Source organism: Siniperca chuatsi, linkage group LG1 (assembly GCF_020085105.1).
Source record: "Siniperca chuatsi isolate FFG_IHB_CAS linkage group LG1, ASM2008510v1, whole genome shotgun sequence".
In the NCBI taxonomy this organism is placed as follows: domain Eukaryota; kingdom Metazoa; phylum Chordata; class Actinopteri; order Centrarchiformes; family Sinipercidae; genus Siniperca; species Siniperca chuatsi.
In genome coordinates, this window is record NC_058042.1 from 18756318 (window position 1) to 18770000 (window position 13683).

General features: G+C 39.7%; 1 protein-coding gene across 5 annotated transcripts in view; it reads left to right on the plus strand.

Annotated features, from left to right (window-relative positions):
* The window catches only part of furina (furin (paired basic amino acid cleaving enzyme) a), an 85919-nt gene that overhangs the window by 43612 nt on the left and 28624 nt on the right, over positions 1-13683 (plus strand). For all 5 annotated transcript variants that reach the window (XM_044206876.1, XM_044206900.1, XM_044206885.1 and 2 more), the window contains 3 exons: positions 908-1003; positions 4240-4368; positions 4809-4885. In XM_044206876.1, the coding sequence (XP_044062811.1) occupies positions 908-1003; positions 4240-4368; positions 4809-4885 (302 nt within the window). The remainder of the gene's footprint in view (positions 1-907; positions 1004-4239; positions 4369-4808; positions 4886-13683) is intronic.

Here is a 13683-nt window from a genome sequence, read left to right on the forward strand (position 1 = left end):
CCACACACAAACCTCTCTGCTCCTTGAAGTGAAATTATTCCATTATGGTGTTATATCATGGTAGTGTTGTACTGGCATCGCTTTAGTGTAGCAGATAATGTGACCTTCATTAGTTCTTTCCTCTTTCTCTCTCTCACTGAGAGAGAGAGAGAGTGAGAGAGAGTGAGAGAGAGTGAGAGAGAGTGAGAGAGAGTGAGAGAGAGTGAGAGAGACTCTGACTGTGATTTGGTTGTCCTTCACATCAGGTGCTCTGTCCTTGAGGCAGGCAGTTCTGTCTTCCTTCCCTGACTTGTTTTTTTTTTTTTCTGTTCTCGTCTACCCAGGCGTTTTGCTGTGCGGCGAGCGCAATTCTGCAGAGGGAGCGAGATGCAGGCTTATTTTCACTGTATGCATTCTGCTTCTGTCAACACTTTCTGCAGGAGCTCGCACATTATGAAAGCCTGCTGCAGAGTGGGTTACTGCTGTGTTAGACTTGTACTGAATTTGTACTTCTGTGTGTATATTCTTAGTGTGTACCCATAAGCATAATACAGATCCTGGTGCATCCCAATTTACACCAATCCAGAAATTTTAATTAGCCTCGGAACACTCTCGAGTTCATCAGCGAGTCTCATTAGTGAGGAGTCCACGATACCCCTGTGCCTCTAATCTCTAATCTCACTCTGTCTGCTGTCATCCCACTGAGAATTTGGATCTCTGTTAATTCATTTGACGTGGTGACCCTCATGTCCAGCACATAATTGTGTCTTGCTCTGTTTTTATTTTTATTTTATTTTTTTGACAGTGAGTAGTACCCTTTGCAGCTGGAGTATTTTTCCTCCTGAGCATCAGGAAAAAAGCCTCCGCTTTTTGTTTGCATTGCTAATCTCTACATGTGCATTTCTGTGTTTTGTGCACTTTTGTTTAGGTGACTTGGGCAGAGCAACAGGTGTCCAAACGGAGGAAAAAGAGGGATGTCTACGTAGAACCTTTTGATCCCAAGTTCAGAGACCAGTGGTACTTGGTGAGTAAGAACAGAAACTTTGCAGGACAAAAAGGCTGTGTGTGTATTTTGTGTGTGTCTGCGGGACATAATTCAGCGTTGCACACTGGTTGAGCTTTTTATCCACCCAAAGTCAATACATGTAATTAAATTTGAAGCTGTGATGTTTCCCCCGAGTCGACGAGCCTGTATGAATCCAATATACAGTCTTTGTTTGAAATGCTGTTGTGTCTTGTTTGCAGAACAAGAAGCATGTCTGACTTCACCTAAAAGATTCAGCTTGAACAATAGCATATGTACATACACAGAGTGCCGTTTAATTATGAATTGCATGCTTTTTTAAAATTGATGGTTTACTTTAGTCCATAGACAGCAAAGCAACATAGAGAGAGACAGGTGATTCACCTTGAAGCACTCTTGTTTTCAGTTGATTGATTTTTGCGTTTGACTTGAAGAATGTCACCGATACATTGGCCTGTTAAAAGCAGCACTAACAACCCCTGAGATTTTCTGTTCAGCTCCACTCTTCCTTCAATTACTGCGAGGATGCTTCAGGCAGAAGAAGATTCATGGTGATGCAAAACAGACTTGCATCACCAGTTGTTCAAAATGTCTGTGCTTTAACAAAGGCAGGCTGAGTTCCCCAGTGTGGTGGAGTATGGCACCTTGAAAGGCAAATGAGAAGATAAAAACCTGCTGCCTGGTTGTATCAGTTTGACTAGATGTAACAGATTCTGCCATATTTTCACAACAGTTATTAGTATTTCACTGAAAGTAAAACCTGATACATGTGGATAAGGCAAAGTTTTGTACCAAATTTAATAGGATTTCTTCTGTCTTTTAGGGCTGCAACTTATCATTGTTTCCATTATCAATTAATCTGCCAGTTATTTTCTCAGTTAATCCTTTGAAATAAAAAATGTCAGAAAATAGTAAAAAAAAAAAAGTCCATCATTATCTCCCAGAGCCCAAAGATGTTTTTATATTCTTTTGTCCAACTAATAGTCCAAAACCCAAAGAGATAGATATCTCTTTGGGTTAAATGTTTGGAATGTTTGTTTGAAATGAAAATGACTGAAATGATGAATCTATTATCAAAATAGTTGCTGATTCATTTTCTTTCAATCAACTAATTGATTAATCCACTAATCGTTGCAGCTCTAGTATCTTTGTTGGCAAATTTTCCAATAATATCTGATAAAGAAATGACAAATTGATTTTATTGACTGGTAAAAATTATTACTAAAGCTACTGTGCTACTGTTTATGAATATGATGCATTCTGTGGCCCTTTTTTAAAGAGGTGCTGAACCTGTATGAGTGGATAATATAAAAATAAAGATTGATTTCTATTTCTAAGTCTGTAGGCACCCCATGAGATTATAAAGCTCATTAAACACCAAATGACATGAAAACTGGAGCAACACCTTGGCTGTTCTCAGATCCCTTTCACTACTGGGATCAGCTTTCAGCAGAATATAAATTTCACCATGTCAACATTGGCAAAAAAGGAGCATGTGGACATGTTAGTTGTTTACAAACCAAACAAACACCATTCAGCATGTTAGGTTAGCGTTAAGCTGATGCGAATTAGGTAATTTGTTTTAGAGGTATTATATCACAAACTGTGTTGGACAAGTGGAAATTTCAACGTGTTTGTGGGGCTGGTTGAAAAGTAAGAGGATTACCAAAGTCATCAGGATTCATCCTTTGGGTACCAGGAATGACTGCAACGAATTTAATGGCAATCTGAAACTGACCGCCTGACTAACCTGGCCCCACGTCATTAGCATGGCTTAAAAAGGCTTTTGATGGCCAGCATCTCTGAGTCTGATCTGAATGATGTTAATAGTTTGCTGAACAACATTGTGGAGAGAAAATGGAGAGAAAAAATGCATTCAAATGCTTAAAAAATGCAAATTTGCCTAGTTTACCTTGAATTAAAATAAACTCTGCATTAGGGCTTCGAATGGTGTTGGTTTTATTTGTAGTTCTGGTCATTTGACATTGATTTTACTAGCTTCTAGTTTGTCTCTGCATTTGAGTTGTTTGTCAATTTCAGGATGGAGCAGTTGATTGTGGACAGGTTCATATACTGTCTAAATATCTACACTTTTTTTTTTTTTTTTTCATATTTCTCCCATTATGGAAATACATTCTGTGTATTTTAGTAAGTAATTGTGATAATATATGTGCAAAGATGTAGCAAAGGTTGTCAGGTTGCAGGAATGTGCTGCCCCTCTCTCCCGGCAGTAAATAAGTTTGTGCCTCATTAAAACTGAACCTGGCTGGCCAGAGGAGAGTGTGGGTGGCGCTGTTGCCAGAATGTCCTTGGTGGACAGATGCTAATGGTCAGCATCTGGTGTGATGAATATTTAATATTTTTCTGATATTTATCTAAATAATGTGGCAGATTTTTTTTCACTGATAAATAATGAGCAAGCCTTAAAGCAGAGATCTCAAGCTGTACATATGGTCAAGATGTCAGTGTGCCGAAGGAATGCTGACACTAAGGTGGAAAGAAAAGGACTTACTTGATGAGGAATATTCAAAATGAAACCTTGCACATGCCTCTCTCATATTTATTATACACTAAGCGTGTCAGCAACAAAGGGCCTTTTTCAATCTGAATTGCACATCACAACTTTCAGATTTAATTGATTATCTTCTTGATGGTTTAAGTGTCAATAACATTACAAGGTTGAGGAACAAACCTCATCCTGTCTGATAGACTACACTTAAAAGGGTCTGAAATCTAAGAGGAAAATTTGATGAATGGCATATCAGACACATTATATTTAACTGACGGTACACTTTAAAAAGAGGAGCTTTGAACTAGATGAAAGCAAGACACGGCTTTTGACCAAAGGTCAAGTTGAATGTCAAAAACATATCAAAAAGCATACAGAATCGTTATTGTGTGCCATCATCCAGTTCACTGGTGCTTTGCTTGGTATTAATAATAAATGCAATAAACGCAAGCATGGCGCTGATGCTTTCAGAATAGAGATACTCTGTAACCTTGCACTACTGCCTTCCCATCATTGAGAAACTTTAGCTTTTCCTTAAGGAAGAGTGACTGAAATTCAATAAGCAGAACCTCTTTTTCCGGATGTTTCAGTAAAAAGCTCAGTCTTAATCTAAATATCTTAAATGATTGCCTTTCCAGATTTAGTTAAAAGCAGAGTCTCTTCAGCACTCAGATGGAATCTAATTATCTGAGAAACACCTAAAGTTGTTTGCTTTCTCCATCCTCAGTACAACAGCAACCACCGTGACTTGAATGCCAAAGCTGCATGGCAGTTAGGCTACACAGGTAAAGGGGTAGTGGTGTCCATCCTGGATGATGGAATAGAGAGGAACCACCCTGACCTGATGCAGAACTACGTGAGTATACCTCCAAAATGAGCTGAAACATTATCGTAGAAAAGGTTTCAGTCGTAGTCATCTGGACACTGTTCTGTTCTGTACTGTTAACAGTGTCCAGATGACTACGACTGAAACCTTTTCTACGATAGAACACTCCTGGACGAATGAGGGACTACACCGTCTGAAACATTATGTTTTGCAAGGAGAAGCTGTATTACTGTAACAGCAAACCAAATGAAGATAAGAACAGAATAAATAGAGATTTTAAATTAAAGACTGTCTTTTTCTGTGCTAAAACTGAGTGGTTGATGGATTTTAAGAATCATTTTTGTGCAGACAGATTTTTAAGGTTTTAAATTATGCAGATTTTTTAAAACTTGAATGTGCCAAACTCAGAAACTCTGAATGTGCCAAACTCAAACACTAACAGTTTATCTGTCTTTTCTCTCTTTTCTAAGGACCCGGATGCCAGCTACGATGTGAATGATGGCGACCCAGATCCTCAGCCTCGATACACGCAGCTTAATGACAACAGGTACAAATCTACACAGATAACAATTTTCCAATATTCTTTTTGTCTTTTCACTTGTTCATTAATTTAGCCCTTCACTGATAGCTGACAGCTAAAATGTAAACAGGCCTATGGCAGGTTTCTTATCCACTGTTGTGTCTAAGGACAAAACTAATTAAAGCCCATAGCCTAAGGGGTTTGTTTTGTCCAAGAGATTTTAATTTTACCCCATTAAATGCTTTTTTCTTTCCAAAAATGGGCCGTTACTTTGTAATATGAATCCTGCCCCCAACTCAAGAGTTTGTTGATTTGTTTTGGCCTCTTAAATCACACAGGCGCCACCAGGGCATTTCTATAGCCTAGGTAAGTAGAGTAAATCTACACTAGGATTAAGGTAGTGTGTGAACAAAACAGCTTCATTGCAGTGGCCTCTGCTGATGGCATTAGGAGTTGTTTACCACCACAGTGATGTCTTGCAGAGAATTGATTAAATTAAGTTCATCAGCATTAATGAAACAGAGCAAATCTCTTGGCTCTGGAGGGCCCTTGCTCATCTTCCTTCATTCCCACTGCTTGCCTCCCTTCTGACTTTAATTTCTGATTTGCTGTAATCTGCTGTTTGTGGGCCACTGGCTTGAGAGACGTTTTTATCTCAAGGCTCACCGTGATTACTGGTGATGGGCAGAGATTATAGTTGGAAGGATGGTTGGAAATCAAACATCCCCAACTGAGACACGGTCCTGGTGCGGGCACCATGAATATGGAGGCCAGAGGGATACAGTCAGAGCTATAGAACAGCCTGTAACTATGCTAAAGCTGTATCAACTTCTTAAAGGCTTTGTGGAACATATAAGACATGGAAGCTGATTGTAAGTGTGTAATTTTTATGAATAAAAGTTTTGATAAACATGGAAACAGTTCAAACAATATGCCATCACTTTCTAATTCAGCCCAATGGAGTTGTTTGTAAGATTCTGTGCCAGTGCCTGAAACTGTTTCCACCACCACCACCAACAAAACCCTAAATGGTGGAATTTCTTGTGGAAGAATGTGGGAGAACATCCCTCTGGTGCAGCTCCACAGATCCACAATCTATGCCAAGGCACACTCAGGCTCTTCTGGTGGCTTACAGTGGCCCAGAGCCCAGCTAAGACACTTACTATTGATGTTTCTTCATTTTGGCTACACATCTTTCCAACCCTTGCTCACCTCAGCCCTTATCTCTTGCCACCCAGCTCTCTATGCCTTCATAGGCATAGAGAGCATATATATGTGTGTGTGTGTCTGTTTCTCTTACATTACAGCGGGTTGGTGCAGATGCATGTGTAAACAACCTGTGGGCGGGCATGAAAATACGTAAGGGTTGTGTAAGACTGTAAGTGTGTGTTCCCTGCAGAAAACCCAACTCTGTTCACCTCCATAAAGCTGTCTTTATTTCCCCAGCATACGGGAAGCAGTGAGGATGGCTCAGTAGCAATGTGATCATTCACCCTCATGTTTATGTAAGATGGCATGTTAGATGTTTCTCTTTCCAGGGGTTTCCTCTGACTCCTATCAGGGTAGTTTCCAAATGTGCAGTTTCTAGATTAAACCTGGCTAAACTGGCATGGAGCCCTTTTAGACTGTCAGAATCACTCTATTCAACATGTGCAATAAACATGCAGAAAAAACAAGATAAACCTGTGTTACAAAACAAGGTGGCAGTGCAGACTGACTACACATGTAAATTCAGAAATACTTAATGCACAGCAATGGATGAATGGATGTATTTAACAGTACTGAAAACAGCAGGCTGATTAATTTTCACTAGACCCTACATTAATCTCTCTCTAGACATTTTCTTCATATTTCTCTCTTTACCATGCTCTATAAACATTGCCAGACCTTTTGTCCTGAAGGCCAGCTCATTAGTAAACTGGCAGAACCATTAACAGACTTAAGAATGAGCAGAGCAAAACAGTTGTTCAGATTTACCTTTGAGGTTCAGTGCAGCCCAGAGACTAATGAACAGCAAACGGTGTGATCCACGGCCTCGAGAGCCTCAGTGATTTATTTTTTTTTTTTTTTAAAGTAATTAAGCTAATGCAAGAGAGAGAAAAGCAAGTGAATGAAATAAGTTGTGTGCCAGATTCTGAATACGGGCGAGAAGTGGAACTTTGAAGATAAAAAAGATCAATGTTGGACAAGTACATATTTCTCAATATATCATTGCAATGTCAAACCTTATATGCAGAAATGCTTATGCTTTGATCAATGGAGTTTATGTACAACTTGGATGTCTTACTGAAATCCTTTTACTATGATTGTTAATGGAACATGTGATTGAGTTTCAAATTTTGATACCAAAAGCCATAATAATTTAGTATTTGTCCAGTGTTTTTGTTTTTCATATTTTTCTTTTTGGTTACATGTCCTTTTAGTCATCTTGTTGTTAAGTCACTAATTTGTATGTATCATAAAGTGCAGAAGCTAAATTTAGAACTTGTCAAGTATTATCTATCCCATGTGGCACCTTAGAGGATTGTTGTATGTTTATGCGGCACAAGAAAACCTGCAGCTTTATATAATAAGCCAAAAAGCTGCTTTGGTGCCATTTTCTTCCTTCTTTCTTGGCTGGTGCAGGTTTAGGTGAACACTTTTCCCATAATGTCTGCAGACACAGTTTGGATACATCTGTATGACAATGGCATGTCTCTTTAGCAAGAGGCAGTTTAGGCTTTGCACAGTGATAATGGTTCTGCCAGCTGTGGGTATGAATACTGATCATGTTGGCCTCGGGCCTGCAGCCAACTGTAGTTGCTTAACCTGAGTTAGTCTCTGTGCATCGGATCTGCCATGGGGCTCATTCTTGCTGTAATTGGAACAAGACTTTACTGAAATTGCTCTTTGTTCATTATAATCTCTTGTTATCACCATTATGGATGACGCGTGAAACCCGAGTTATTGCACAATGTATCAGATACAAAAAGTTTCTACAAGATTCTCCCATTTCTTTTTCCAAGAAGTGAGTGACAGGATTAGTGAAGGCATGAAAGTGTATTTAAATAAAAAGCAGGTGCTGTTCATAGTGTGTTTTTGAGATGAAAAGTGATGCTGTAAGCAGTAAAGGAATGTACCACTTAGTCTTTAAATGGACAGTTTGCATTATGTTTGGTAATGTGGTAGGCACCCACACTAATTGACTGTTGCTTCATTGGGTTTTGTTTTGGTTCGCTGGAAGCTCGACTAAATTAGACTGGTGGAGTATTCATTGTACTCTAGACATGAGTGTGTGAAGTTTTATTAATTAGAATGACAACGTGATGATGCATGTGTTAAATTAAAAGCTTTTTTTACAGTGATATTTATGTAAAAATAAATATTAGTTTGCTTAATCAATTATACTATAGAGCTCTTAATAACAAGCGTATGTGAAAGGGCTTTACAGAAAACTAGCCAAACTGCATCTCACAAAAACAAAATGCATTGCAGTGTCAAGAAAAAAACAAGCTAATGAAACTTAACAAGCTTTATGTCCAGCAAATTTGTTTCATTTTAAGATAACCATATGGCCATTGCATTGGATCAAAATCAAGTAAAACCCATTTACTGAAATCTTAAAAATCCTAAAACATCTCTTGCTGTGATTTCTGAGTACTTGACCTTGTCATACTTGAGTTGGTTTGGATAGTTGTTGAATAGTTGATGAAAAATGTTTAAGTTTACAGCATCAGAGTGGATAATAGTTTTTTTTTTTTTGTTTTTTTTTAAGAAGTGGGTGCAGTTGAGAGTTAAGACTTCTCTGTGATCTAGTAAGTGAAGTCTGAGAGTCTGCCAGTGTGTCAGAGAATCTATCAGGCACATATTACAGCACTGATAATTAATCTGTGTGACTTGTTAACAGCTGATTGAACAATGCTGTACTTGACAGTGACAGACAGCTCTTTGTTCCTGCAGACAATGTCTGGAAGTTGTTTCACTGGAGCACTTTATGTGATGATCTCTGACGCTGTGCTGTCACCTCTTTAGCCTCCTTTCTAAACCCTGGTCCTGGAGGGTTGAATCCAGGTTTGGTTTCATGTGACGTCAGTCTCATTAGGACTTCAGATCAACAGAAGTGTGTGCATACAGACAAATTGAGGACATTCAGTCTGCTTTGCCCTGATTGTCAGAGGACTGGTACTGTAGCTCCCTCAGGCATCTCCTTGTGACCGATCATCCTGTTGACAGATAGATAGATGAGTCAAGGCTTCTAATTAGCTATGGTATAATTCTGCAATTGGGGATTTGGGTGGTAAACTATTAAAATCTTTACCATGGGTGCCATTTGTAATATAAATTAACAGTAACCAGTTTAATGAAGCATTACAATGGCTTAGGGTTGTGTGTGTGTGTGTGTGTGTGTGTGTGTGTGTGTACCTGTGTACGTAATGTTACTGTGATGATATAAAGGTCAGAGCAGGTACAAGATTTTATTTTATACAGAGCACAAAAGTAATTATCATACATATACAGTGGTGTGAAAGTGTTTGCCCCCTTCCTGATTTCTTATTTTTTTTGCATGTTTGTCACAAATGTTTCAGATCAAACAAATTAAAATATTAGTCAATGATAACACAAGTAAACATAAAATGCAGTTTTTAAATGAAGGTTGTTATTATTAAGTGAAAACAATCCAAACCTACTTGGCCCTGTGTGAAATAGTGATTGCCCCCTAAACCTAATAACTGGTTGGGCCACCCTTAGCAGCAACAACTGCAATCAAGCGTTTGAGTCAATGAGTCTTTTACAGCGCTGTGGAGGAATTTTGGCACACTCATCTTTGCAGAGTTGTTGTAATTCAGCCACATTGGAGGGTTTTCAAACATGAACTGCCTTTTTAAGGTCATGCCACAGCATCTCAATAGGATTCAGGTCAGGACTTTGACTAGGCCACTCCAAAGTCTTCATTTTGTTCTTCAGCCATTCAGAGGTGGACTTGCTGGTGTGTTTTGGATCATTGTCCTGCTGCAGAACCAAAGTTCGCTTCAGCTTGAGGTCACGAACAGATGGCCAGACATTCTCCTTCAGGAGTTTTTGGTAGGCAGCAGAATTCATGGTTCCATTTATCACAGCAAGTCTTCCAGGTCCTGAAGCAGCAAAACAGCCCCAGACCATCACACTACCACCACTATATTTTACTGTTGGTATGATGTTCTTTTTCTGAAATGCAGTGTTACTTTTACGCCAGATGTAATGGGACACACACATTCCAAAAAGTTCAACTTTTGTGTCGTCAGTCCACAGAGTATTTTCCCAAAAGTCTTGGGGATCATCAAGATGTTTTCTGGCAAAAATGAGACGAGCCTTAATGTTCTTTTTGCTCAGCAATGGTTTTCGTCTTGGAACTCTGCCATGCAGGCCATTTTTGCCCAGTCTCTTTCTTATGGTGGAGTCATGAACACTGACCTTAACTGAGGCTAGTGAGGCCTGCAGTTCTTTGGATGTTGTTGTGGGGTCTTTTGTGACCTCTTGGATGAGTCGTCGCTGCGCTCTTGGGGTAATTTTAGTCGGCCGGCCGGCCACTCCTGGGAAGGTTCACTACTGTTTTTCGATGTTTTCGCCATTTGTGGATAATGGCTCTCACTATGGTTCGCTGGAGTCCTAAAGCTTTAGAAATGGCTTTATAACCTTTTCCAGACTGATAGATCTCAATTACTTTCTTTCTCATTTGTTCCTGAATGACAGGATCAGGAATGAGTACATCAGAGGGACAGCTCACGTTAGATGTTTCAGAGATAAAGTCAGAGAGGCCAGATTGAGGTGGTTTGGACATGTTCAGAGGACAGACTGTGAATATATTGGTAGAAGGATGCTGAGGTTGGAGCTGCCAGGCAGGAAGTCTAGAGGAAGACCAAGGAGGAGATTTATGGATGTAGTGAGAGAGGACATGAAGTTAATTGGTGTGAGTGAAGAGGATGCAGAGGACAGGGTTAGATGGAGGCACATGATTTACTGTGGCGACCCCTGAAAGGGAACAGCCGAAAGGAAAAGAAGATTTAAAAACTGCATTTTGTCTTTACTTGTTATCTTTGACTAATATTTAAATTTGTTTGATGATCTGAAACACTTAAGTGTGACAAACATGCAAAAAAATAAATCAGGAAGGGGGCAAAAAAATTTTCACACCACTGTACATGTTTTTGTGTACTGCTGCTGGACTGTCTTCATGTGGTTTCAGATCCTGTTTTAGTGCCATTTTTATTATTAAATTGATAACTGTTTGCTCATGAGCATTTTAACACAACAATTTCCATAACACTTTCCAAAATTTACATGCCATGATTTCAGATTAGTCAAGTATTTTGCACCCTTAATTTGGATGCTAAGTAAGGGATAATGTACAGCGAGCCTGTCATTATTGCGAAATTAACCCCGTCCATAGCAGCATAAACTCGCTAGCCTTTTAAGATTAGTCTAGCCTACTTAACATGATAATTCACGTTAAACTGATCATTTCCATTGATGGTGAAGTGAGGCCAGGTGGATGGGACTTCTTTGGGAATGTTGATGTTGACGTTTCTGTCTTCATTCATCACACTTCCTTCTTGCCGGGCCTTTGCAGTTGAAACACCTGGAAACATAATTCTTACTAAAGTTACAACTGGTAACAATATTACTATTATCACTACCACTTATCGCTTAAGTTAGTGTGTAACGCAAATAGAAGAGGCGCTCACCAGATCCGCTGCCGTTTCCTGGATTGGAGGACAGGAACCCCCCCACAGGGTGGGGAGGTCAAAAACGGTCTTTCCCGTTTTTGTGAAGGTTTTTAAGTACAGATTTAAATACCCTGCTGCTGGATTTGAATGTAGCACAGTTCATCATGTCAAACTTTGAGAAGTGTCGACATATCCCAGCCCTAATTGCTATGTAACTGGCAATCGAGTTTTACCGTTGACATTTTGAATGGATGCATTAAACGACTGTAGCACCTGATTGATGTTTTCTACCCCGTAACTGTCAAAGTCTGTTGACATTTTCTTCTCAATTAACCAGTCTTTAAACACTGCCATAGCCCATACCGTGTTCCATTTAGTGTTTACTTCATGTCTGTCTTCAGTTTTGTCATGCAGAGTCTTTTTCACCTCTCTTGCTTCTTCTGCGCTCTTTCCTTGCACTCTCTTTCTTTTCTTTTCTGGGGACAGTTCAGCCATTAACCATGCAGCTAAAGTTTCATGCTCTCCAAATATATTAAAATGAATTAGAAAAATATTCCATTGGGTTTTCTGATGGAAAAGAAAGTCCTGTGCCAAAAAAAACAGTTTCTTTCCGTACTAACTAACTCAAACTTTTTTTTTTATGCCACAGGACTTCTTTCTGTGGATTGACATGATTGGACTCCAAAGTCTATGCTCAAAACTGCGTCCATAGCAACGGTCTGTTATTCATAGCAGTGGTCTGCTCGCCAGAAATAACAGACCGTAGAATGCCGTAATTGACCATTCAGAATTGAGTATTCATCAAAGCCGTGTAATAATTAGATTGATTGGCTACCAATACATTAGCTATCACTGCTAATGCAAACTGTCGTTTTCCCACCCAAACTGAAAATCACACCATAAAATACCACTTGACCTTGAATGTCATTTGCTGAACTAAACTTCGTTGATTGGATTGACACAGAGCAAATCGATAGTCGAATGAAACTGCCTTTATGTTAGAGACTTGTGTAAGTCATCTTGGATAAATAGCAGGGAGCAGGCTGCTTTCACAAGGAAATTTCACACAAATGCATTTGACCCACCGCCCTCCTCTTCACATTCTTATTGACCCGAACAGTGAGTGGGAGCAGTAACAGGATATCTTCGTGTATTCATTTTATCACTCCCAGGAAAATCACTCCCAAATACCTGATTATGTAAGTAGTTCTTGCATAATCAGATCAGAACCCGAGAGCTTCACCTCTCTAACAACAATTGTATGCTATGAATCACTCTACAATGTAAGTGACTGTAATGAATATGTCAAAGGAAGTTTTGGGGAAAGGCTCAGTTGAACACTGGAGGTATAGGCTTGTGCATGTCCGGCATCCCATTGCAGACACCTGAGCTGCTCCTTATCATCAGCTGCATCACAAACACAGATGCTGTAAGATATAAGACTCCAAGGTCAACAGACTAGCACTTCCAGGAATGTCGAGATAAAGTTTTTTCTGGAAAATCGTCCGATTTCTTTAATACTCATTTCTAACTGATAATGGCAGTTTTGTCAGGCTGCCCTGAGATTAAATGTCCATATCCTGACAGCAGTCTATTGCGTCAGGGGAGGATGTCTGCTGCTGATGTGGTGTTTTGATTATCATGTTTTTGGTTTGACTGGATACCCAAAGTGCCTTAATAAAAGCCTGCTGGTGTAGATAGTTCCTTCGGTAGTGAATGTCCACTGTTTCTGTTGTTTCCTGATGTGGCACAGTGTTGTGCAGGCTGTAGCATTCCTGTCTGAGAATCGCTGCACTCCAGTGGGGATTGCACCATGGTTTGAAAGGCATTAAGAGTGCATATTCATCTGGCAGACCTGGGGAATGCACCTGACTGGAATGTGATGATCAGCCCCCTCTGTAGCGGCTTCTTGGATCTCCACACTGTGGCGCCTGGAGCTAGATCTTACTACAGAGGCTCAGGCTTAATGAAAGACCCATTGTGAAAATGGCGAATCTAATTCACAATTTCCTCCCCTGTGTGACGGTAGTATGTCATCTTATTTCCCTTTTCCCTTGACTTGATTCAGGCCCTATAGGCATTCCAAAGTTACTAATGCTAGAAGGCCATAGATGATGTACGTTGGGCTCCACTTATTGGCTG